The sequence below is a fragment of the Drosophila mauritiana genome, chromosome 3L (genome assembly GCF_004382145.1).
Source record: "Drosophila mauritiana strain mau12 chromosome 3L, ASM438214v1, whole genome shotgun sequence".
NCBI classification, from domain to species: Eukaryota; Metazoa; Arthropoda; class Insecta; order Diptera; family Drosophilidae; genus Drosophila; species Drosophila mauritiana.
Window position 1 is genome coordinate 543,374 of NC_046669.1, and position 26,502 is coordinate 569,875.

A 26,502-nucleotide genomic window follows, 5' to 3' on the forward strand; every position below is an offset into this window, starting at 1 on the left:
AGAAGAAGCTGCAGCAGAAGAATCACGAAGCTTCTGGGTAATTGCTCTGCCTTCCACGTCTCTTTCTTCTCGGGTTTCAACGTCGACTTTCTCCGTTGTTCTTGCACGTTCTGCCTGCTCCCATTTCACACTGATTGCAGGGGCGGTGAGAGGGGGGAAAAGGTGGAAAGGGGGCGGAGAGGTCGCCGGCAACTTTGTTGGCCGAGCAATTGTCGCTGCTGCTGCTGCTGCTGTTTTTCTGCTGCTTTTGGAACTTGTTTTTGTTCGTGTCTGTAGGTTCATGTTTTATAGGTGCCACCTATGTTGTTGTTGTTGCTGCTGCTGCTGCTGGCTTCGTCAGGTGCGTTGACAAGTGGAAATGCTTGCCCGTGCATTGCTCTCATTGCAGCGACAAATATTTATACTGCCATCCCCGCCAGCCGCCCACTTTTCGCCCAAACGCCCATTCCAGCCACCCCGAAAGCCCCTCGTCGTGATTGCGATACACTGAAAAAGAAATTATAGTGTTACAGCAATGTGATTTCATGGCGGCCACCTTGATTCCCGGTTTTTTATATCATATCGTGATAATGCATATTCATTACAATGCGGTTAAAGCTTGCAATCATACACATTAGTTGGCTACAACTTGTTTGGTAGCTTCTAAGTGGCAGTTACAACATTTCAGTGACAACTTTTAGCTATTTGAACAAACTCTATTTTAAATATAAAATTAGAAATGTTAGCAGGTACTTTTATTGATTTCAGTGTAAGCTTCTCCCGGTTCTTGTCCTCGTTTTTTCCGATCCGCCACTGCACTTCTTCCCCGTTCCTTGTTCATTGTTTGCGTCGATTAATCAGCGCATTTAATATGCGGCAAACGCACTGCAACAGCAGCACCAACAACGACAACAACATCAACAACATCAACATCCACATCAACGGCAACCATATAGGAGGAGCTATAGACCCCAAGCACGAAGCTATAGCTAAAGCCGGAGTTCAGACAAGTTGGGTCCAAGCCAACTAACCTGTTGCTTTCACAGTGTTTTCCCCTCGCACCTCTGTTTTTTTTTTTTTTGTATTTAGCCCGTTTGCTGCCTTCCCTCTTTTTCATTTAGCGCCTTTCCGCTTCCGTTTTGTAAATAATTTATTTTGAATTTCTCGATGGTATATAATTATGCTCGTTTTTCGCTTTGTTCGACTTCCGCTGCAAGGTTTTTGGCTGCATTTTAACAAAAGCACATAAACCAAAGTGGTGAATTTGCATTTTCGTTTTGAAACCATACATATGGAGCCAAAAACCAACGCGGCGTGTAAGTCAAATGCTGAAAAGTCCCACCACACAGCCAAAGAGTTCTCGAAACTTTCTCTAAAACTCGAAAATTTATAACTACGGTAGCTCCCGAACATCGGACTCATTCCCCTCGAGTTAGCTTATAATTGCTAACTAGCTTTCTGTAGTTGTGCTTATGTGAGTACTGCAATTACCACAAAAATCTATGAAGAGAAACCTTTGTGATGCCAAGTCGACTCAGAACCCAAACCAATATCACATCCAGTCCCACAGTCCCAGGGCGTTTATCAGTTTTCTGCTTAAAAACCGCACTGAACTCGTTGAGCGATCAACCATTAACCGATAACAAACATCAGCGATAGTGGTAACTGGGAACCATTGGGGCAGCAAGGGGTTAACTTCGTATAACTAAAGAAAAAACCCAAGAAAACCTTTGGGAATTCTACATTACAAAATTAGTGGCAAGGGTCTTATAAGTTGTATATGGGGATATTTTGCAAAAAGATATTTAGCACCGAAATTCTTATGTATAATAGTAGTTTGGAATATTTGTTTTTTTACAGTTCGTCCAATCACGATATTTCTTTGTATATGCGAATCCAATTCAATTTCGATCCCCCAAAGCAGATCGCTTGCATCGGGGGCAAACGCCCCCGCAAATCATTCGATACGACGCCCCCTTTTAGGTTCATGCACCCTGCTCCCCCACCTCCACCCCCATTTACAGTTGGCTGAATCTTTTATGCAACAGACACAGAAATTGGAAAAGCTGAGGAGGGGGCAACTAAAACACAAATACGAGTGGAAACCGCAGGCAGCGCAGATTCGTTTTGTTTGCTAAAACTGCGTCACGTTGCAAGTTTGCCCCTCCCTTCCCCCAATCCTCCACCGCATCTCTAAATTTCAGCTACTGCTGCCGAGATTTGCGTAAACAAATCGGTTTTATTATATTTTTTCTCTTTTTCCGGCGCTGCTGCGTTGTGTAACCCGAGGGACAAATGATGTCAAAGCACTGGGAAACTTTTGTGCTGAATGTGCACTTGAAAGGAAAATTTTGTTAATTTTCAGACCATAAGACATATGAACTAGCAATTTATTTTAATGAACATATAAATATATTACTTCATACTTTTCTACAACTGTTAAAAGTACCTTTTAATTAATACTTTTATGTTGAGTATTAATTGGATACTATAGCGTTTTCTGCGAGTGTTTCCATATAACTTGTTGCTGTTGGCAGGATGATGCAGCCACTGCTGTTGCCACGTGAGCGTTGTGCAAGAAGTCCTTGCCAGGAGCAGGACTGGTCCACGAGAGAGAGCAATCGAACTGGTGGGCTGGCTGGGAGGATAGAGGCGGCAGAGGAGACTTGGAAACTGGGCAACCTTCGATCTGACCTTCGCTGCCTCCGCCGGCGACTTTTGCCTTCGCGGTGACCTCCATTGGCTGCCTGCCTGCCTTTCCATTTCAATTTCGGTTTCAACTGGTGTTCAAGTTTTTCTCTTTGCTACGTTTTGCATAATTTATTGCATTTATTTCATTTCATATTATTTTCATTTCATTTACTGCTGGCGCCGCCTCAAGTTTCGCCATAAATTTCCCACCGCACGTCTCAGTTTTCATCGCGTGTGTCCTTAATTTTAGCATTGATTGCCGCTCACTCCTCGCCGATGTCCAGTTAGCATTTCCAAACTGACCACGCCCACGTGACCCTTCTACCAGGAAGCCCAGTCAACCAGCCGCAGCCGTTCCTTTCCTGGTGTATATAATTGCCCGGAGTGCGTGGGTGAGGGTCCTCCTTTCGCCTTTCGCTCCCTTGACGCCCTGCGCTCCCATTCATATCAAATGTCCTTTGACGTAAATTAATTAGGTTATGTGAATACGTGAAGAAGTAGCAATCGACGTTGGGACGTTGCTATAGACCTGCCTAGTTAACTGCTTCTATTTTTAGTTGCCTAACTACGGAAGAGTCGACTGAAATGGATGGCATGGAACTCAACATGTGTTGGCCATAATGATGTTATGCCATCGCTTCCATGTTCCTTAAGAATTAAAGTATTTAATGAGATGTTTTGTTTGAAAATAAGTTCAGCTGATTTGAAGCGGCAGCATTATATAGCTTTCGAAAGCATCATGACTTCTGCAATTGCGTTCATAAAGCCATAATATCACTTCCTTGTCATCTACATGTCAACCTCCACTCCCTGTCCACCCATTCACTTAGTCATCTTCATCATTGTTGGCCAATTCCCATGTTTTCCTTTTTTCGGCGCTTTCTTCGCCGCTTTGTTGGGGGCGTTGACAAGTCGCAAATGCTGATGAGAGTGCAGTGCACAGATACAGATTCTATAGGCCATATAGCCATATATGAGTGGGTCTCGGGCTGAATGCGAAGGTAGAACTGCGTTCAGTTGCATTTTATCGGCTAGATTGCGAGGTAGCGAAATTGCCTGAAACCGAAAGGTGGCGACAGGAAATTTTCCTTGACAAAGAAGCGGAAGAAAGACGTATACAAAGAACAATGATCTCCTTAGTCATAAGAAGACTTTTTAGAAAAGGTGGAAAATAGGCTTGAGTCGTGTGATCCCAAATGAATTTCAAACTAATACACGTTGTTTCTTTCGAATCTTTTAGATTGTGATTGCGGTTGCGTCGACTCATATAACTCCAGCCACGGCCCGCCAGTGCAGCAGGACTCTTCAGCAGCAGCGGGAGCAGGATCTGGGGGATCGAAAGCGGGATCAGGACCAGGACCAGACGGAATCGGGCCCATCAGCAGCTTCAAAACGGCGCACACAAAGGTCGCCACCTCGGGGGGTCATGCCAACACGCAGCCCCCCAGCAAAAGGTCGAGCAGTGGAGCGGATGGCGACTACCAGCTGGTGCAGCACGAGGTGCTCTATTCCCTATCGGCGGAGTATGAGGTGGGTTCTGGTTTATATCTGGTTTTTCTCCGGATACTAACAGTCGCTTCCCCGTTTGCAGGTCCTAGAGTTCTTGGGCCGCGGCACCTTTGGCCAGGTGGTCAAGTGCTGGAAGCGCGGCACCTCCGAGATCGTGGCCATCAAGATCCTGAAGAACCATCCTTCGTATGCGCGGCAGGGCCAGATCGAGGTCTCGATCCTTTCGCGCCTCAGCCAGGAGAATGCCGACGAGTTCAATTTTGTGCGGGCATTTGAGTGCTTTCAGCACAAGAACCACACCTGCCTGGTCTTTGAGATGCTGGAGCAGAACCTGTACGATTTCCTCAAGCAGAACAAGTTCTCGCCGCTGCCGCTCAAGTACATAAGGCCCATTCTGGAGCAGGTGAGTCACAATTACTAAAAGCCACAGGAATTCCTCGACTAATTCTGTACTTCGTACCTCAGGTATTGACTGCCCTGTTGAAGCTGAAACAACTGGGTCTGATCCATGCCGACCTGAAGCCCGAGAACATCATGCTGGTGGACCCAGTGCGTCAGCCCTACCGCGTCAAGGTGATCGACTTTGGTAGCGCCTCTCACGTGAGCAAAACGGTCTGCAACACGTATCTGCAGTCGCGCTACTATCGTGCTCCCGAGATCATCCTGGGCCTGCCCTTCTGTGAGGCGATCGATATGTGGTCACTGGGCTGCGTGGTGGCAGAGCTCTTCCTCGGCTGGCCGCTCTATCCGGGCAGCTCGGAGTTCGACCAGATCCGGTACATCTCGCAGACACAGGGACTGCCCACAGAGCACATGCTGAACAGTGCCTCGAAAACCTCCAAGTTCTTCTACCGCGACGTGGACTCGACGTATCCCTTTTGGCGCCTGAAGACCACCGAGGAACATGAGGCGGAGACAAACACGAAGAGCAAGGAGGCGCGCAAGTACATCTTCAACTGTCTTGATGACATTGGGCAGGTCAATGTGCCCACTGATTTGGAGGGCGGTCAGTTGCTGGCAGAGAAGACGGACAGGCGGGAGTTTATCGATCTGCTTAAGCGCATGCTGACCATTGATCAAGAGCGGCGACTGACGCCGGCAGAAGCGTTGAACCACTCGTTTACACGGTTGACCCATCTGGTTGACTATGTCTACTGCAACAATGTCAAGGCATCCGTGCAGATGATGGAGGTGTGCCGCCGAGGCGATTTCCACACGTAAGTAGTGAAGCTACCCAGCACATTATTCTCTAAAATTAACCGAATGCCTTTATCTCTCACAGAGTGCAGCCCGCGTCGACGCTGGTGACCAATTTTGTACCCTCAAGCACGGAGAACATGACGTTCACGATCAACAACCAGTTGACCAGCCAGGTGCAGCGCCTTGTGCGCGATGGGCGTCCTCTGGCTTACGAGGGACTCTACCAGATCTACAACGGACGCAGTGTGGCCCGACAGTATCCGCAGACGCGGACTGATAGCTTCCAGCACCAGCTGGTTTCGAACATCCTGTGCCCGCCCTCGTACCAGACGATGCCCAGTCCCACTAAACATGTGGTGGTGGGCAGCGCCACCATGCAGCCACCGTTGCAGGTGCCGCCGCAACAGTACGTTAATGTGCCCGTACCGGTTTCCATGGTGGAGCCAACATCTGGTCAGAGAATGCTCCTAACGAACCGTGTGCAGGCCAGCGGAGTAGCCTGGCCGCAAACTGGAAGGCAGATGGCCTTGGTGCCGTCGTGGCCCCAGCAGGCGCCCGCCCACTCGCTCATCGTGGACTCGACGCCTCTTTTTAATGTGGAGGAGATCTATCCCAAGCACCACCTAAACTTGCCACGCAACGATCTCAAGAAGGAGTCGCCGGCTCATCATATTGCGTGAGTGTTAACTTGTAACGCCTTGAAGAAACCCCATCCTCAGGCTCTACTTAACTTTTTTTTAGCAAGGGGAACTCTTATCGCGTGCCGCGCCACGAGAAGAAGGAGCACCAGCAGTTGTCGCCGGTGAAGAAGCGGGTGAAGGAAAGCTCGCCGCCCCACCAGCAGCGGTACCAGCGCGCAGCACACGTTTCGCCCCAGTACCACGCGCACCACAACTGCAACTACGGGAATGGCTACAGCGCCAGTGCCGGATCGGTGGTGGCCTCCTCGGCTGCCTCCGCTAGCAGTGAGTCCAGATGCAATATTATTATTTCTCAGACCATTCTCATTTTGATTTGAAACTATTTAACTATTGAAAAATTAATGGAAAATAATGCATGATATCCACTAATATGATATTTTCCCTCTCCTCCAGACATTGTGAATGGAAGCTCGTCGAGTTCGCACCATCATCACGTCCCCGTCGCCCATGCCCAGCCCTACAGTAGCTCCTCAGGTCACCACATTGTAAGCAACTGCAACGCCAACGGAGGAGCCGGAGGAGCAGTGGTTTACCAACAGCCACCGGCTCATGCCCACCAGCAGCATGGGCAGCAGCCGCATCCGCAGAGTTCGCAGCATCCGCAGCACGTGAAGCAGCCGACGATAACCATCCACGACACGCCCTCGCCCACGGCTGTGATAACGATCTCGGACAGCGAGGACGAGGGCGGAGAGGCTGGAGGAGCTCAGATGCCGGTGCTGAAACAACGGGCGCATGCCCAATCGCAGACCAGCGGTAGTTTGCTACAGCACGCACCAAGCTCCTCCTGCAGCAGGAGCAGCGCCCACCAGCAGCCGCATCCACATCCTCAGCAGCAACAGCAGCAGCAGATAAACTATGGTAATGCTCAGACTCAGAATCAGAATCCGAACCAACTGGGAAGCAACAGCGGCAAGGGTAGCCAGCATAGCAGTAGCCATAGCAGTAACAGTAGCCACAGTAGCAGTAGTCACCACAACCACCACCACCCTCATCATCTGAATCCGTCTCATCATCTGAATCCGCCTCATCAGCCAGCGAGTGGAAGTGGAATAGGAACGGGAGCGGGATCGGCAGCGGGATCGCAGCTTCAGCATCAGCTTCAGTCACAGCCTCCGACTCATATTCAGCCGGCGACGCATCCTCATTACCAAGCCACGTCCACGTCCTCCTCCACGTCTGCTTCCACTTCCAGTCACCATCAACATCATCCCCATCATTCCGCCCCCACTTCTTCCTCCTCTGTCATGCCTTCCTCTTCCGCTCAGTTTGGTGCCCCTGTCCTCTGCCCCAGTTCCTCCCAATCTCAGTCGCATATCAGTCGTCATAAGCCATCGCACGTCCAGCTAGTAATTCCATGCGTAACCGTAGGTGATCATGATCCGGAAGATGCCCGCCGTCGTCATCATGCCGCCGCCGCAGCCGCCGTGGGAAGTCCCAAGCATCACCATCATCAACAGCAGCAGCAACCTGCTCCTCCTCCACAGCAGCAGCAGCAGCAGTACCAACCCCAGCCACCGCCGCAGCAGGTGTTGCCCCAGCCACAGCCCAGCATCAAGTATGAGCCCGGCCAGTCGCAAAAGAAACGCATCTTGGCCATGGCCCAAAGCGAATGTGGCTACCAACCTCAGGCTCCCAGCCAGCCGTCGTCTTCGGCCAGTTTGCCACACATTCCCACCAAGCAGGAGCCAGCCGAGTTTTATCCGGAGTATGCAGCTGCTCCGCCGCAACAGTTGGACACAAAGCGCTCCTCCTGGGCCCCTACATCTTCGGGATCAGGAGTGTCCGCTCTGCCGCTTGCACACCCAAAGCGAGAGGCCCCCTCTGTAGCTCCAATAAGCTATGTGGCCCCGTCTGTGGCTCCGCCATTAGCCCACTCCAAGAGCAGTTCTGCATCATCATCGTCGTCGATAAGCGCTGCGACTGCCGCAGCAGCTGCTGCAGCTGCAGCGGCGGCGGCCAGCGTTGGTCCTCCATCGTGGGGTCCTCCACAGGTCTATCGTCAGCCATCGCAGCCGCCTCCGGGCAGCGTGGGACTACCAGGAAGCACTCAGCCGCCGCCGTCGAGTGTGGCCCCGCATCCGCATCACCACAGTCATGGACATCATCATCACCAGGCCGGAACACCGCTGGGCGGGTCGCCATCATCAACGGCGGCGGCCGCTTTGTTGCAGCCAGATATTTATGCGCAGGGCGACATTTACCGCCGGCCCACAGTTTTCGTATCACAGGCGGCCCCCAGCTATGCCTACGCCAACCGGGCGGTGGTGGCTCCACCTCCGGCCCACAACAGCTCCAGTCGTCAGGTGAGATCGGTTATACATCATACCTTTTATTTTTTCGTAGCTGACCAACATGTTAATGTTTTCCCAGGTGATACCATCGCATCCGCTGCCGGCTCACATTCAGATACCCACCCAGTACAGCCAGTTCGGACCGCTCAGTCCTGCCCAGGTAGCCGCCAGCAAACACGCGGCGCACTTTGCGCCCACCAACATATGGTATGGGGCTGAGTAGACCGACGATGGGAGTTGACGGGGAGAGGGGCGATGAGGAGAGACGCGGATGGGACGAGGATGTGCACCCACCCAGAACCAAGAACCACCCAACTACACACCGCACAACACCACCATCACCACTGTTGTTATGATCTTGAGCTAGAGCCCGATCGAATGATTCAACGCTCGAGTGAGTCGAAAATGCCGGGATGCCGAGCCGAATTCAGACTTCTCCTTCAAGTCTAAATCATACGGCTAATGATCGTATATCCTTTTTCTATTCCCAGATCTTTTGTGGCCTCGGGCGAGGCAGGTGACCATCCGGAGCAAAGCCAAGAGCTGCAGCAACAGCAGTTGCAGCTAACTCAGTGCTGGTGGTTCATGCTACTCATGCAGCAGACTATTATCCACAACAACTCCATATTGCAAGCGGGCAGCGACGACGCCGCAGCAACGGCAACAGCAGCAACAGCAACATCCTCAGACACAACCACAATACGTAAAGCACGCCGGCAACATTAAGCCAAGTCCAAGTCCCCCAACTCTTTGCCACTAAGCTAAGAAGCTTGTTTTTTTCGGGGTCCCGCGGGATCTCATTTCTGCTACTATTAATTTTTATTATTTTTTTAAATAATATTAAATATAAATGTAAAGCACTCCTACACGCAGCTTGGTGTACAGTGCTCAGGCAAACTTTTGGCATGTTGTGCATCAGCACAATTTCGCACCCACACACACACTACAGCTAAAGCTTCTATACCCTCGAAATATGCGAGTTAGATGCATATCGAGAGATGTTTTCCTTCGAAACGAAAGCGTTTTATAAATGTGTGTTGTGTGTTTTATTGATAACTTCCACATAATATTCTCTATAATCTACCTATATATTATATACATGCATATGTAACACTATTATTATGAATACTATATATCAAGAGAAAGCTAAACAAAACTAGAGTTTACGGCACGTCGACAACTGCAACATTAGGCCAGAGAGCCAGTAAGAGAAAGCTTCGAAATTCCCTAGCAAGTACCTCAGAAAATCAAAAACCTAGCAGCAGCAGCAACAACAGCAACCAGATAAGAAAATAAACAACATTGTTATGCAATTTGCCTTTTACACAAAACAAGCAACAAAACAAATTGAGATGACGAAAGGCGTTGAAGATTATGATTATGATGCAGGAGTAGAGTTAGAAGAGGTTAGTAGAGAACCACAACAAATTGAATACCGCAAAAACCTTACTAGCAAACAAACAAGCAAATAAAATAGATACCCTAGGAGATATCAACAAAGAGAACTTAACAATTACATAGCTCATAGATTTAGTGGATAGAACGGGAGAAGGTCAAAGGGCGAACGTTTTTTACACACTCGTAACTCACTCATAGGAATAGCCGAGAAAAGAATTACAACTAAAAACTAACAGATAACAATTCTAAATTATGTTTAACGAGCAACAACAAATAATTATAGGAACAAGTGTACATAATACGCATATACTTACATATATCGGTACTAAAACTAGCCGGAGCCCAACTAAAAGCCTATTTTAAAACTGATCAGTTGTTAAAGTCAGGTCAGCGAAGCCAGTTAGTCTGCGGTACGTTTAATTTTTAGACTTCACATTTCTTTTTACCCTATCTGTGTCCTGGAAGAAGATCTGCGTTTTGGTTATTCTTTTAAATAGGAAAGCGCATAGGAAAGTTTACTAAAGTACAAAACCAAACAAAATAACAAGCAATCTAGCAGTTTAGGCTTTTAGTGTTTGTCCCACAACAACCCCTTGTTTTAGGCTTTTCCTCAGAGAAATTGTAATATATAGAATCCCATTTTGATATGTACAAACCTGGCTTACTTTAACTCGCCCACTATAGATCCTTAATATAAAATATAAACAAAATCTTGTTAAATAGGTTTCCTAAAGTATTTCGTAGTTAGCATTAAACTTAACTTTCGCGATAAAATAACCGAGCAGCAACTAATTTTTCGCCCTCCTGGGGTCGATTACTCGGTTGACCCAACCGAGAATTTAGTAAAATCGGTCCTTCGAGGGAGGCACTTCCTATATAATGAATTACATGCTGATACAGATACAAAGCAGAAATATTTAAACCATCCTTCGCCCCTTCCCAGATCAGCTGTGTATAGTGGGCTTCTTTGGGATCGGGATCGAGATGAATCAACTCCGACGATTGGAAATGATCTAGCATATAATTATTGTGATGTAGTTTTTAACGAGCGAGGAGCAGAGAAGTCCGCAAACGTTTTTTGTCAGTCGTCGTCGGCGAATAGAAATTACCTAAAATTACGAATAACCAATTGAGGATACGGAATATGCATCTATATGTTAACTAATTAGTGTGCAGAATTCAATAGCGTTAGCACGACAACAAAACGTTTTTTTAACCAAGCAAATACATTTTTAACAAGCGAGTAATAACACTTTTTGTAGTAGGAAAAGGAGAACAATTGTAGCATACATAGACGTAATTAAGAAACGTTAGTGTTGTGAATATATACGAGTAAATACAAAAACATAGAGAACTAGATTCTAGACGTGGTTCGAGTACATTTATATTATGGATATATTTTGTGTATAAACAATAACGGCAACCAGCAGCTAACAATTGTAATTGTAATAAACAATAAACGAAAACCACAACTCGGCAGATTTAAGATTCTTGTTTAAAGTCGAGAGAACCGTATCTAGATAATAGACTTAGATGTATTCAGCAAGTTCTTTTTTTATAGAAATTTTATGGACCATTCAACTAAAGCATATAGTCAAATAAGCATGAATATTGTATAAAAACAGCTGTGTGACCGTTTAGATGTCAGCGGAAAGTTGCGATCTGTGTTTCCGATTTGTGTTTCTTGTCCTGCACCCACTCAGTGTGCGAACTTATACTTATATAATATGTAAATGTATATGCTAAATATCTGCGAGGGCAGACGAACTTTTCTTCTCTTTCTACTCAATATTTAGGAGCATCAACCAGAAAGCAAAACCGAAAAACAAGAAAACAAATCATGAACGCTTTAAATGTAACAAAAACGAAACGTTAATAGACTTATGAAAACAACAAACAAATTAAATTTATATTAAACGACAAATTAAATTTATATTAACAAACAAATTACATTTATATTTAAAGAAAATCAACAACAAATTAAACTTATATTAAACAAACTCAAACACTCAACAAATAAATAAGCAGGCAGCTGGACCACAGTCGTTAGCAGGCATTTGTGGCCCACTGTCGGAGGACTTGTATTTAAGAGGAACTCTGGGTGGCTTCCACCACCAGCGAAAAACGGAGAGATCCACACAAACACTCTAATATACGTATATATTTAAATGAGAAATGTTTTAACTGTGTAGCCTTAGTATTTGTACTCGTCGTCCTCTCGATTTCCGACAAAAATATGATGATATACGATACTGTGTAGGGCAAACAGTGCCGATCGATGTTTACTAATATGATTCATATGTACTTGTTTAATCGTACTGAGTTCGGATGAGTTGCCCTTACTTTACTATTTTAACCATTTAAATTTACTTTTAATTTACTTTGTTTCTTCGCTTAACTTCGTTTAATAATGGAACATAGCCACAACATATACCATATATATTGCTTATATTTACTTATGTCCTACAAAATATAGAAATCGTAAATATACATAACAGATATCGCAATTTTCGTTTTTCTTTAGTTCTTTAGTCTCTTATTATTTCGTTGTTTAGTGCTTTAAGAACAACTTAATCAAAAGCAAACGGAGAAGATGATGATGAACAACAACAAATACAACATATATCCCACCAAATTACAGAGGAGTAAATAATTTTTAAGTTTAAACGTTTAGTGAATGAACTTAATAATAATCGTAGTTATTGTGCAATAATATCGATAACGATTAGCCAGTCAAAGCAAATTGTGCAAACAATTTAATTTTAGTATTGGGGACCTAGTAGTCTAGTTGCTCCCCGCAAGAGGCTAGCTTCAGCTGATTTAGATTTAGTTCAAGACCAACCAGGTTTCTGCAGATTATAGATTTATTTCGCACGCCCCGCCCCGCCACACCCTTCGAACCTTAAACCTTGAACTTTGAACTTTGAACCACCCCCCACGAAGTTGTTTGATTGACCAACAATTGATGAGCTTTTACCGGAAAGTAAAGATATTTTGTTTTGCATTTACCAAAAAAGAGCAAGCGAAACCGAAAACGCGCCGAACCGGAACCGGAAATTCAAAACCAATCTGTAACAGATGGGTTGAGGGAGAATAGAGGAGTTGACAAACAAGATTGATAAGAACCCGTCCATAATTAGATTTCTTTCGTTTGAGCTGGACCTGAACAACTGAAACACGCACTTCGGACAGCTGGAGCGAGATCCAAAAACTTAGCAGGGGCCCTCTCCTACTTAATGATAGCATAATTTTACGGATGCGCATAATGCCGACTTAGTAGGCTACCAGTAACTTTATTACGATAATGATAACCTCTTCGTGTTTCCTTCACTTGAAGAACTTTCTAAACTCTCTTAAAAATTGTGGTTCGGATCGACATTAGAAGTTTTTAATACACACACAGAATATATGTATATGCGGATATATTTTATTAACTAAGAAATTATTTCCTAGGCAAGAGGAGAGATCATAACGATAACCGAAATGTTGATGTGTGAAATTTATAAGACTAGCATATTTCCTACCTACAGAAAACCAAATAACAGAACAATATGTGTTATATATACTCGTATACACGAAATATGATAAATAGCAGCTAGAGCTGAGATCATACTCACAGTCGTACATATAAGCGGTAAGGCAAATACAGATAACGGTAAAGATATTGAATTTAAATGATCGTACCTTTTGCTGATTTCAAAACAAGCCAGAATTCAGAATTTGAAAAGGCCAGAGCAAAGCGAAGTCATTGGGTGATGAAAACGTAATCGAAACAATATATGTTTTAATAGATCAGAGAGAGCACTTTTATGGGATTTGCTTTTTATATACATATGCAATATACGAAAATATAGATGTACTTAAAGCGGTGGCAGCCCGCACTTTGGGCGATTGCGCGTTTCAGATTAAAGAATTTAAATATTTTTATATACGAACTCGAGTAGAGACTCCATATACATTTACGTTTAGCAAAAATAGCGAGTAGAGGCCAGGCTTTGCATCGATTACAAAGTGAAGGGAAGCAAACCAAAGACGGATAATCAAAGTGCGCGCACACTCCACTCACAAACACACAAGAGACTCTGAATCACTCACCACGCCACGCCACACCACACCACCCAACACTAGTGTTTCTTTCTCGTGGGCACCAAGTCATATTCACATGTGGTACATGACCCTGACCCCTAGTCCTAGTATCAAGATTACGAATCCCCGACCTCAGATTTGATCAAGGGATCCCTGGGTTAAACAACAACGAATTGCCGGGCAAGTGGAACCAGGAGCTCCTGTCCCATGAACGCAACCCGCAAAATGAATGTTTTCGATCGTCAACGAAGAGATTTGACCTTGCACCTTCATTTAGTCAAAGTCAACTCACCAACACTGAGACACCTCAAAATGTGTCACCAAAACTGCAACAGTGGAAACACTTCACAGAAGTTCAGTGGAACAGCACTTTAATGAATGTTTTACCAACACATAACTTAAAGTTGAAATTGAACTCAACAACACCTCATTACAAACTCACCATTACAGCATTCCAAGTATTCAACATAACACTCAACCACAAAAACTCTAATCGTACTTAATCACTCTTTTTGTATCCTAATAGTATTTCAATGAACGTGTACTGAATGTTTTTACTTGGTGTCCTCTCTTATTTAGGCTTAAGAAAATCGAGATCGAAAGAAACGGAAATGAAATTCAAACTTATATCAAAAACCAAGCACACCGATACATTTAGCATTGTACTTGATAAGCTATCGATACTAGTGTTAGATGCAAATCAAAATATATACACGCGAAGTAACAAGTGTATCTCTCTGTCTTATTCTGATATGCGTACCTTTTTGAGGGCCCCAAGATATTAGGAGGCCAGCTAATTTATCAAATACAATTAATCGTAGCCATAGTGAATGAATTAAATTAAAAGTCTCGAGACCAAACCAAAGCAAACCCAAAACCAATCAAACTAAACCAAACAATGAGCCGCAACGTTTGTATTTATGTATAGAGTTCCCTCCCTAACCAACAGATAATACCTATAACAATCGAGTTCCGATTTCAGAAGAGTTAGGCGGCAATTAAGCAAAAATACAAGAAGTACAGATTACTATAACGGTAATGATAAAGATTAACTCAAGTTACGTCAACTTAGTGGCAGTGTAAACGCGTCTAGATAATTAATAGATATGAATAAGAACTTTTGACTTTTATGGCTGTTTAGAGATTTTATAATACGACTATATCGATATAGAATTATATACATACACGATATAATTAAGCCCAAAGATTTTCGTAACTTATTTACATACTCAGACACAAACATACGCCACACGACAAATTAACTTTAGTTCCCCAAATGATTTTCGGCTAGTTCTGGCTTGGAATACCCCTCCCAATCCCATCTTCGGAAATTTTGGGGAGTGGGAAAGTCCCTCTGTAGCCCATGGAGGGAAAGAAATCGAACATTGTGAAATTTAGTGTCTTTACACTTTAAAGAGAATATATACAAAACGGATTAATTAAGAAACTTGAAACTCACACGAAGCGAAGTGCAGATACAGATGCCGAAACAGATGCAGATACACCTACACAAAGATGCAGATGCATATAAATTATGGTAATTACATACTCTCGTACATATGCCTAAAAGGATACACGTGTAGTAATCTACAGCCACAACAAACAATTAAAAATAAATGTCTATATATGAAACGAACAAGATTTAATGTGCGCTATGTGCGTGTATCAATATATACTTAAATGTATTTGTGTATATGAAAACAAACGCTAACAAAGTAAACCAAATTATAAAAAAAATACAAGGAGAAAATAAAGAGAAACAAAAAACGACAACAAATAACAAATACAAAACCAAAATTATCAACAACATAAAGAAAATCCTTTCTCTTATTATTTAGTGGGAAACGTTTGGCGGATTTATGTTAGTAATCGGAGTTGCATGGCAATCCTAATCATTTCGATAATCAAGCCGAAGTAGGCTATCGAATCAGTCGTCTAAATTCAAAAACCCATTTGCGCTATCAGAGACTGAATATACTATTTTTCTACAGTATATATAAGGCGTACCTGTGGAAGGACCATAGCCCACAATGGGACAGACGCTGTCGGAACCAGTGACCACCAAGGACACCGCTTGCTGTGCTAATGCAAGCTACCGCGTGGGCTCATCGTGCATGCAAGGATGGCGGGTGGAAATGGAGGACGCCCACACCCACATTCTTTCCTTGCCGGACGACCCACAGGCGGCCTTCTTCGCAGTTTACGACGGACACGGTGGAGCTTCAGTGGCCAAGTACGCTGGCAAGCATTTGCACAAGTTCATTACAAAGCGGCCGGAGTACCGGGACAATAGCGTGGAGGTGGCCTTGAAGAAGGCCTTCCTCGACTTCGATCGGGAGATGCTGCACAATGGCTCCGCTGATGAGCAAACGGCCGGCTGTACTGCCATTGTGGTGCTCATTAGGGAGCGGCGCCTGTATTGTGCCAATGCGGGCGATTCGCGGGCCATTGCCTGCATTTCTGGAGTGGTTCACGCCTTGTCCGTGGACCACAAGCCGAATGACGTGGGGGAGGCCAAACGGATCATGGCCAGCGGTGGTTGGGTGGAGTTTAATCGGGTCAATGGAAATCTGGCCCTTTCCCGCGCCCTCGGGGACTTTATCTACAAGAAGAACTTACTAAAGACTCCAGAAGAGCAGATGGTGACGGCCTATCCCGACGTGGAGGTGCGTGACATCACCGAAGACTTGGAGTTCGTCCTACTGGCCTGCGACGGGATCTGGGATGTGATGAGCAACTTCGAAGTCTGCCAGTTCGTGCGCAAGCGCATAGCCGATGGCATGGAGCCGGAACTCATTTGCGAGGAACTGATGAACAGCTGCTTGTCTCCGGATGGCCAGTCGGGCAATGTGGGCGGCGACAACATGACCGTCATCCTGGTGTGCCTGCTGCACAACAAGAGCTACGAGGATCTGGCGGTGCGCTGCGGAGGCAAGCGAAAGACCCCCGTTGAAACCGTTGGCGACATCCAGAATCAGCCGGTGATTAAGGTCGTAACTCCCTATTCTCAGGGATCTTCTGGGTCGTCGACTTCTCGATTGGGCCTGGGCTTCGGACTTCGCGAAAGCGATACTCCGGAGCCTAATCTTTAACTTTTGTTTTAGCTTTTACCTTTTTTGTTACTGGATTTGTTTGCTCCTACATTTGTACTTTGATTGGCGATCCAGACGCTGTTGGCACTTCAAAATTATCGGTCAACACATCTCGTTTCCCGGCGGTACAAATATAACACAATAAATAGGCTACACTTTCCCCCACCCAGCAGGGAAATAAAAACAGTTCGTTTTGTATTTTCTCGGGGATCAGTGGATCTCTCGTTTAATTCGAGTTAATGTGCAAATCTATAGTACATTTTAGAGCTACGTATACGTGTATATATCTTTTGGTGTATATGGTAAGTACGAGTACATAAAGGTAGTATGCGTGCGCATCTAAATCGAAGTATCTTTGGTGCGATTAGCTGTAGATCGATTCGGAGTGAATCGAGTCGAATCGAATCGAAATGCAGTGGGTATCTGTCTATCGATCGATACTAGATGGTAAGGCTACAATACGATGGCCGATTGCTCCGAATCGTGCTAGTAGACATATACAGATTGCAATATGGTAAAGTGCCAGGCGCTAATTAGCGATACAGTTATGTCAATTATTGCACCACATGCGGCCGTAAAGTGCTTAAAGTAACGCCACGCACAAAGGGGTTGAGATCGGGGAAATGCCCCTGATCTCGCCCAATGTGCGCTGTATTTAAATGTAAAGACTAGAAATTCTCTCGTTTTGGAACGACTTCCGTGCCGGAAGCAGGAAGCCGCTCAATGCCTTAATGCGAAGTGATTAATGGGGTTAGTAAGTGGGTGGATATCTTTGGATATGCCTAGTTCTTGTAAAATCATAAAGCTAGATGACTATGTGTAAAGTTTGTAGCTTGGCTGCGGAGTTCGATCGTCTGGGATGCTGGGATGCTATATCTCTCGCTCTCCGATCGATCGGTAATCGTATGTGCTATAAAAAAATACTGGTTACATTGGTTTTTTGTCGCTGTTCTTGGCAAGTCTCTAAGAAGTCTCTTATTACAACTAAGTGAAGATCAAACGATCAATCGGGAATCGATCCAACCTTGGCTCTCTATATCTACTGTGTATGACCTCGCCTTCCTTGGAGTTTTCCTAGAAGAGGGAACTCTTCTGTTCGACGAGCTGTGCGTGCTCCTCGTCGCTCTGGAATCATCTACTCTCTAATGGTACTTTAGCTCTTTTGCATTATTATCACATATTCGTTGACTACAGTAAGAAAATGTCCTGGATTTTGGGCTGGTGGGCTGTGAAAGGACTTGGATTAAGTGGCATTTCAGTAACGGTCTCCTCGAATGGCCTTGGGGTAGTGCTCTGCTTTGCTCTCTCCGGTGTCTTTTGCGTGGTGTCCTGGCTGGGAAGATCCTATGCCACCATGGCGTAATTCCCGGTCAGCTCGAAGGGACTCGTCTTGGCCGAGTGCGTGAAGTTGTTCTTGGGCGAAAAGTCAACGGGCTGTTCCTGCACGGAGGCGGAGTCCGGTTGGCCCGTGGACGTGGCCTGGCCCTGGAAGTGATACGGCATGGCCAAGGGCAGGGCCAGTGGCACGTGGTGATTGGGGAGCAGGTCCTGGTACAGGCTGGGTACCCTATGCGGCAGCACCTTCGGCTGGATCACGTTGATCCGCTTGAACTTCTCATATTCCTCCTGGGCCGAAGATGCGTGGCTGTAAGCCGTCACTTCTGGCCCAGCCGGAAAGCCCTGGAAGGCCAAGGCCGCCTGCCTGCGATCCTTTTCCTTCTGCAACAGCTTGTTGGCCAGCGTGGACTTGGCTGAATCGGAGGCAGCACACTGAAAGGAAACCGTAAATCAGAAGGTTAAAGATCAAGTGAGGAGATGTCATATCGATTTGAGGAACTTACCACTGCGGCGGCAGGTGATGCAGGAGCCAATGCCGAGATGGAGCCGCCTGTCACCTCCGACTGTTGCCTTTTGGGCGACGAGGGAGGTCGGTTGCCGGATGCTGCTGCCGATCCCGGGACGCCTCCTCGGTTTTTCATGCAGGATGACTCCTCGTGCTTGTACAGGTAGGACTTGAGAGCGAAGGCCTTGCCGCATCGCGCACATGTGTGTGGCTTGGTGTTCGAGTGGGTCTGGATGTGGGCGCGCAGGTTGCTCTTGTCGGCGAACGCCTTCTCGCAGACGCCGCACTTGAAGGGCTTTTCGCCGGTGTGGGTGCGGATGTGGCCCTGGAGGAGCCAGGGCCGCGAGAAGCGCTTGCCGCAGAACTGGCACTCGCATCCCTGATTGTGGGTGCGCACATGCATCGAGTAGGCGGGCATCGAAACGTACACCTTCTCGCAATAAGGACAGTGACGCGCTTTCTTGTCCATGATTGACCTTTATAAAACACAGAATCAGCAATTCTTCACCATGAAAATTTTGAAAAAAGTTTAGCTCACCTGTGCGTTTGTCTATGACGTGCTAGGTTGGAGGATGTGGAGTACTTCTTTCCGCACTCGGGACAGATGTGCTCGTCCTCCAGCAGCGAAGTGCTGTTGAGGATTTCGCCCTGCTCCCCATGATGGTGGTGCACCGATGAGTGCCCCTGGAGTCCCAGGTGGTCCTCCGAGGATTGACGGCTGGAGGTGGAACTGGAGCTGCTGCTGGCGCAGGAATTCGAGTCGGAGATTGTGCATCGACGCAGTTTCCTGCGGTCGAAGACCTTGTGGCTGTAGTAGTTGGAGTCGTCGTCCGAGGAGGCGTACAGTGGCAGTGGCTTCACCTCGTCTGTGACCAGAGGACCAACTGACAGAGTAACCTCGGCCAGCTGGGTGAGATTGTACAGCTCCTCGGGAATGGGTGTCGCCTGCTGGTCCTTCGTCATCGTGTTGAAGAGCTGGTGAAATGCCTGCAAAGAATCGGGGATTTTCTATGATGAAAACAGCATGACTAGACCCGAAATATTTCCTGCTAAATGCGCACGTGATGCGTCATTACCTAGCTAATACATATCAGCCACTACTAGTCAGTGCTGAGTTGAAAATCTTCACCTTTTCCGGATGATGGTATAAAAGACTCATATCAGCGATATGCTCATTAATTAAACTCGCATTCTCCTAATTAGTGGTTCATTATAGCTTGTGAAAGTGCACTAAAATAGACCAATAATCGAATTATTCGGCATAAGAAACCCCCAGCGGATCGCACATCCATGGTGCGATCGCCGCCATCTATCATCCCACCTATCATAGATCTTTCCCTCCTTGTGCTTACGCCATAATTCTTGTTTGTTTATTTGAAAATGCATCAATTTATAATTAAGGACAGAGTCGAGAGGCCACACCAGAGTCTGAGATGTGAGCCAAAGTCGTCTGCATCATCATCATTGCCGAATAGGAATTATCGCACATGGTTGAGGCAAAGACACTAGAATAACAAGATGCGTAACGGCCATACATTCGTTTGGCACTATGCAGCCACTTTTTTGGTGAAGGCCAAATTTGCTCTCTTTTCGCTCGCTCACGCTGAGAGCGTAAGAAATGTAAAAATAGAATTTTCTTGCTTGTGTGAGTAAAAACAAGAGACGAGAACACGTATATGTGTGCGTACTTGTTCTAGAAGACGATTTTTGGGCCGAAATCAATTCTGATCAAAGAAACGAATTTACATATTTGGAGTTGTGGCCAATTTCGTAGCAATATGATGAAATAAAATAAAAATTCCCTGACTATTATAATAATTATTATAATAATAATTAAAGCAAATACAAAGGAAATTATTATAACTACTGTAATTTGAAACATAAATTTTTCAAAAAGAAGACATAACATTGAGAAATAAATATTTCATAAAAATAATAATTATTTTTTAATTTCATAAAAAAATAATAATTTTATTAATAAATAATAAAAATAATAATTTTATTAATAAATAATAAAAATAAAATTATTTCATAATAATATTTCATAAAAAATAATAATACGTAGTAGAAAATAAAAATTAATAAAATAAATAAAAATATGAAAACAGTTCGTTGCAAAAGTCACATCGTCAGGCACGAAGTGCGGACACAAGCACTCAACAATCATTGCCTTATTAATTTTTCTCACGCCGCAAGCTGAATACCCTAATGACAAGTATTCTAATATAAAGTCATTTTCGAAATTTATTTTGTGATGTACATAGATTCGTCTATTACTATTTCTAAGCTTTATTTAAATAATAATAACGTTGAGGCAATGCAAAACAAGAATTTTTCGCATGGTGCCAATTGATAAAAAATAATATAGATTTAAAGTCAACGAACTTCTAAGGTGAAGGGCATATTTTGTCAAATTTACAATACATGAGCATACGTGTGCACACATACAGTTGTATGCTATCACTGCATGCGTAGAAAAGAGCTGTTTGCTGTAGCGCTCTCCGCTCTTTCTCTCTCGAACAAAAACTCAAGAGAGCCTGGAGCCACCTCTAGAGCCACGGCCAAAAAATCGCGTGCCAAAAATTTGTATGGCCGTTACGCATCTTGTTATTCTATTGTCTTTGGTTGAGGGTTAGCAGAGCCCACGGGGCGTATGATTAACGTCATTGCATACCGCATACCGCATGTTGCATATTGCATATTGCATATTGCATTCTGATTCTGGCACTTGTTGGCTGTTTTGCGGCTCGGTGGTGCCGATTTTGTGCCGGTGTTCGCCATCCTCGCCTCTTTGCGTGGTCAAATAAATTTAGGTCGAAATGACTGCGCTTAATTTGTACATGTTCTTTTGGCATTGATTAATCTCGCCCGTAATTGGCGCATCCGAAAGTCAGGTGGGCTTCGGTACACTGTATGTTGGAGTTCACTGTACCTTACCCCACCGGTATGCTAACAAAGAAGCTAGTCTTTAACTATTAATGCCATAATTTTGTAATGCTCTCCAAAATATTATTGTATTTCTTTCAGAGCGACGCCATTTATGCATATATTTACATATTTATGTATACACCCCTCCCACTCAATCGTTTGTTTATCCTGTGAAAGTTTTCGCCTTTATTTTTCTGCCCCCAAAAGATTTTCTGAATAATCGAACCCATTGAGAAATTTTGAGGAATCGCTGGAACGGTGCTGTTCTTCTTCCACTCTAGAGGAGGTCATGTGCAATACTCTGCGGTGTTTTGGTTTTGAAATTGCTCTTGCTTTCGGTTTTGTTTGTTTCTCTAACACTCTCTGTATTTCGCCTGAGGCCAGCCGCGTGATGTGTGTTTCTTTTTCGGTATCGAGGAAAATGCGGGTGAAAATGCCCCCCGAATCAACCTAGCTAAACAGCTGCCATCCGCCCCCGCCGACGGATTCGGCAACCTGTTGCGCCCGCTTAGCTGCCAATTCCCATCGGCTTCTCCTCGGGGAGCAGTACATCAAAATGTTTCTGCGGCAATTAAGCGGAATGATCGCTGCCAAGGTGGCCGGAGGTGTGCGAAGGTGGTTTTCCATGGAAGGAAATACCTTCGCGCCTCTTCCCCTTTTGAGTGGGTGTGAGCGAAAGCCGCCAGACGTCCATAATTTGTGTCTTGGCAATTTGCGGCCCATTTATTTATGTGCCCCACCACCTGAGGCCCTGTTCCCAGGTGGTTGCCGTATACATTTAAATATAGCTATGCCATTTTCCACCTAATCGCGTCATTTTCAATACCCGATTTCCATCGAACACGAAATGCTCGAGTCTCTGAAGAACAATATGCGTCTGAGAATTCGCCGGGGAAAACAGCTGACAAGTGATCGGCGAACCTCCTCTATGGATCCCATAGAGCCACAGCCCCCCTACACCCCCTACACCCCCTACACCACCAAATGAAATATGTCTGTGCCATATTTCCGATGTCAGAGTCGCTTGGGGCATACGAAATGTCGCATGTTTCTCTGACAGGTCGTTAATTAATTATTCCGCGGCCCCGTGCGATTGCAGATCGGTAATCGCAGATGACAGGAAGAAGGTGGGTAGGGATCGACGATGTACATTTGCCTCGGAGTCTAATGGAAACCATGGGAAACTTCCTAAACGGGGAGTCAGTCGATCGAAGGAGCAGAACAGAAATAGTTGAAATATATATACCTATTTGGGGTTTTCCATAGTGACTCACATATGTATTCCCTGAATTTGAAATAACTTATATATATTTATATATATATTGAGCAACCGTTTTCCCACAGTGTACTTAAGCAGCTTAGAGTCCCCCCAGTTGGATGACTCATTTCTGCTCCTCCATCCGCATCTTGGTCGTTCCATGTGCACCGAACAATGGACTACGGACCGGGTGAAATATTTTACTCTCCGCCTGCCATTTTCCTTTCCATGCCGCCGCAGATCTGCGCAAATTGCGTGGTCTCCGCCCTCCGATCTCCCATCTCCCATTTCCCATCTCCGGCCGTACAGCCCGCCCGAGTAGACCGTGTCCGTATTGCTGGACCGGGGAAGAGTTCAAAGTCCTGTTAATGTACACATCGGCCAAGAGAATGGCGATGGCCAACGGAGGTGGCTTCGGTGGCCTTAACATGCGTCTCACCCTCGCTGCCGTGCGTCTATAAATACCTGATGCCTGATCCCAAGTGGCAGGGGCAGGGGGAAGGGGCAGTGATCCCAGCATAGTTTACATTTTAGTTCAGGCAAAACGCGAGTGCACAATAAACAAAAATCCAGAGCGCCAGCCTCAACCTCTGGCTGCTTCCCAGTCCAGAGTCAATGCCATGCACCACGGACAGACAGCGTGTGTGCCACACAGTAGCCACACCACCCCACTGCGCCTCGGTGGAAATGTCGGATTTGGGCATCAGTTTTTGTTTACCCCAGATCGCAGGCCCTCATCAATCGTTGCCTCAACTGCAGTTCCCGTTGCCGGCGGTTTGTTTACGGACCCGCGGCATAAACATTTGGACGGGAAAGGACACAAAGGAGCGGGCTTCACCTGTAAATCACGGCGGTTAATTATCCCCGAACCGCCGCATTAATCAGGTTTTTATATATATCATATATGTACCTGATCTGTTGTTTATCCGCTTTATGCGCCCAAATTGGACGGAGGATCTACGCATCTACCACCGCGAGACAATGGTCATACCCATACCCATGCATATAGCCATGCGGAAAGATACCAACTATACTATACTCGTACGCCCCGGTCACTATTTCCCGTTCGCAGAAGCTCATTGCCAATGCAAACATTGCTCACGTAAATGTCAAAATATCAAAAGAAATAATAATATTAATTTAACAAGTGCGGCCCGTTCTGTCCGTTGGTTGGGAGGGGGCTTGGGGGGGTCCGCAATGGGGATCGGAAAACGCCGCTCATTTGCAGTCACGCGAATCTGTTGGCCCAAATTGCCAAGCAGATTTTCGATCTAGTTTCGGTTCCTGGGCAGATAGTTATGCACGAGCGAGGTGTGTGTTCTATTGTGTAATCGAAAGGCGGTAAAGGTGCAAATTTGAAGAGCGAAGTTCACTTTCCCCCACCTTCCCCGTTCACATTTCGCCAACTCACCCCACGCAGTCCGAATAGTTGGCGGAAAACAATCCACTCCCGTCGTCGCTGTGCCTCGAATATAGACGGATGATTCAGTTGCCGATGGGAAGTCAATGCTTTATCACACACGGAGCGCAAGTTCCACGAATCTCATCACCCGCCAAGAGTCCGCGATGGCAACGGGTGATGGGTGATGGGCTATGCTGATTTTGGGGATCGCACTGAATCTCGATAAGTGTCAAACCGATTTATTAGTCGCACGGACGGATTGCGCATCCGTGAAGGCGAGCGAACGCAGCGAGATCCCAGGAAGAACTGAGCGTTCTTCGCCAGACCATTTACAGTTTTTACATCTTGCGGCCGCTGCTGCCGAGGCGATTCTTCTGCCTCCGGCGGCGTCCACCTCGCGGTCTCGGTCTCCCATCCTCTCCTACGTTTTCGTACACTGAGATAAATTAGGCTAATACTTCTGGGTTATGCACACCAAGTGTATTATTTTAATGCGGTATTTTGTTAGGTGATTTAGCTATTTCCATTCTCATTTATATTTGGCATGGTACCCCCCGTTTCGCTCCGTGTACATCCGCATCCACGTCGAGGAGGTGACGAAGCTGACGCAGAGCCAGCAGCTGTTGGTCGCTCTTGCCGAGGATCGGATCGGAACGGTACGGATCGGCATCGGATCGAACATGACTTCGAGAACGAACCACGACGCAACAGCGACGGAACAAGTGTGCGCGGTTTAAAAATAAAAATAATGTTTTCATTGTGCTACCCCTCTCCGCGCAGCCCCCGCTGTCCTGGCTTTCCACTGCATTTTCCGAAAGGGAAAACTGTGCCCGAGGTGACGAGGCGCTCCTGCTGGCAGGACCACTGCGCAGAATTCTTCTAACGATCCGCAGTCAGTGTCAAAAACCTTAGACACTCGCTGAGGAACAGACAGGGTTGTCGTAATAAGACTCTTTTATTTGTAGTTGTGGTATTTGTTGTAAACTGATGAAAGTAACTACTTGAGCTATATAAGGATGGAGTCCCATATGTTAAGACAAATGTTTTATATGTTATATTTTCCTACTTCCCCTTCTGTAATCTGTTTGAATTTTGTATGTCGAGGAGATTATCACTTCGATAGCTACCTCTATCTAGCTAGTGCTATTTCGGTGACCTCGACTGTGTGAATTTGCCCCATGTGTCAGTGTGTTTTCGCCTGCCCCATGCTGATTTGCCTAGAAAGAGAGAGAGGCACTGCTCTTGCTTCGTGGTTGGGCAGTTTCTTCGGTAGCCGAGCCGGCTACCCGTCTTCTCCCGCTCTTCTCTCTGCTCGGAATCTTCTCCTGCTGATGGCTGATGGGGATTGGGGATGGGGATGGGTGCTCTTCGCGAAGAGTGACGCAGTCGTATGCAATTTGGCATTTTCCTCGCCTGCGTACTTGTTGCGGGCATCCGAAATAGACTCGCTCACGTGAACCTCCCCACCCCATTCCAATCCGCCCCCAAAAGTGTGCACTCTGCGAATTCCCCACCTCCTTTGGCCTTAGAAATCCAACGGATTTCTCGCAGGTGTTGTCGTTTTCTCTCGTTTCGTCCACTTTTCATTTTCGACTTTTCAGGCGTAATGAACTTAATGTCGCCCCTTTGGATGTGTTTTTTTTCGGTTGGGGTCTTCAGATGTATTGGGTGCTAACGTATTTTCTATATATTCGATATGATTTATGCCGAGCGGCGGTCGGCTGATTCTGTTTCTGGTTCTGGTTCGAATTGGATTTCGATGTTTCACAAAAGATCTTTACAGTTGGGCGGGGATTGTAATGGGTTTATTTATAAGGCCACCCCTTGTGACCAACTAATGTGTTTAGTGGCTCCCTGTCCGCGAGTTTATTTCCCGGTCGCACTTTTCGCACTTCTTGCGGCATTTTCACACTCTACAACTTGCAGCCCACGCGCCGAAGACAAAGGAAATCGGTTGGTGGCGAATGGAAAAGCAAGGAGGAAGGGGGGGAAGGGAAGAAGGGGTGGGCTTTGTCTGGCGCCAACATGGAAATGCAATTTGAGTGGTAAGGTCAGGCTGGGCCATAGCCATGCATCACCGTCACGGCGGAGCTTTGGACCCGGGAAAGGCCTTCTTCTGCC

At 45.9% G+C, this 26,502-nt stretch overlaps 3 protein-coding genes across 7 annotated transcripts in view; 2 read left to right on the top strand and 1 right to left on the bottom strand.

Annotated features, from left to right (window-relative positions):
- LOC117140731 (homeodomain-interacting protein kinase 2) overlaps positions 1–12,269 on the top strand; it is a 34,617-nt gene extending 22,348 nt beyond the window's left edge. For 2 of the 5 annotated variants that reach the window (XM_033303804.1, XM_033303805.1), the window contains exons 3-10: positions 3,911–4,200; positions 4,262–4,582; positions 4,645–5,396; positions 5,462–6,055; positions 6,121–6,344; positions 6,474–8,386; positions 8,454–8,768; positions 8,866–12,269. In XM_033303804.1, coding sequence (XP_033159695.1) covers positions 3,911–4,200; positions 4,262–4,582; positions 4,645–5,396; positions 5,462–6,055; positions 6,121–6,344; positions 6,474–8,386; positions 8,454–8,597 — 4,238 coding nt within the window. In that variant the 3' untranslated portion in view covers positions 8,598–8,768; positions 8,866–12,269. Of the gene's footprint in view, positions 1–3,782; positions 3,835–3,910; positions 4,201–4,261; positions 4,583–4,644; positions 5,397–5,461; positions 6,056–6,120; positions 6,345–6,473; positions 8,387–8,453; positions 8,769–8,865 lie in introns of those variants that run through there. The other 3 variants (XM_033303809.1, XM_033303807.1, XM_033303806.1) reach the window with 3 other exon arrangements.
- A 3,500-nt stretch (positions 12,270–15,769) lies between these two features.
- Positions 15,770–17,145, top strand: LOC117140851 (probable protein phosphatase 2C T23F11.1). Its single transcript, XM_033303978.1, has one exon. The coding sequence runs from the start codon at positions 15,889–15,891 to the stop codon at positions 16,948–16,950; it is 1,062 nt and encodes a 353-aa protein (XP_033159869.1). The 5' UTR covers positions 15,770–15,888; the 3' UTR covers positions 16,951–17,145.
- Positions 17,146–17,149: 4 nt separating this feature from the next.
- Positions 17,150–24,679, bottom strand: LOC117140850 (protein snail homolog Sna). The gene is made up of 4 exons (XM_033303977.1): positions 24,391–24,679; positions 19,332–19,780; positions 18,792–19,269; positions 17,150–18,720 (listed from the first exon to the last, which is right to left on the bottom strand). Exons 2-4 carry the CDS (start codon positions 19,754–19,756, stop codon positions 18,295–18,297), a joined length of 1,329 nt encoding a protein of 442 aa, XP_033159868.1. The 5' UTR covers positions 19,757–19,780; positions 24,391–24,679; the 3' UTR covers positions 17,150–18,294.
- Positions 24,680–26,502: the final 1,823 nt, after the last annotated feature.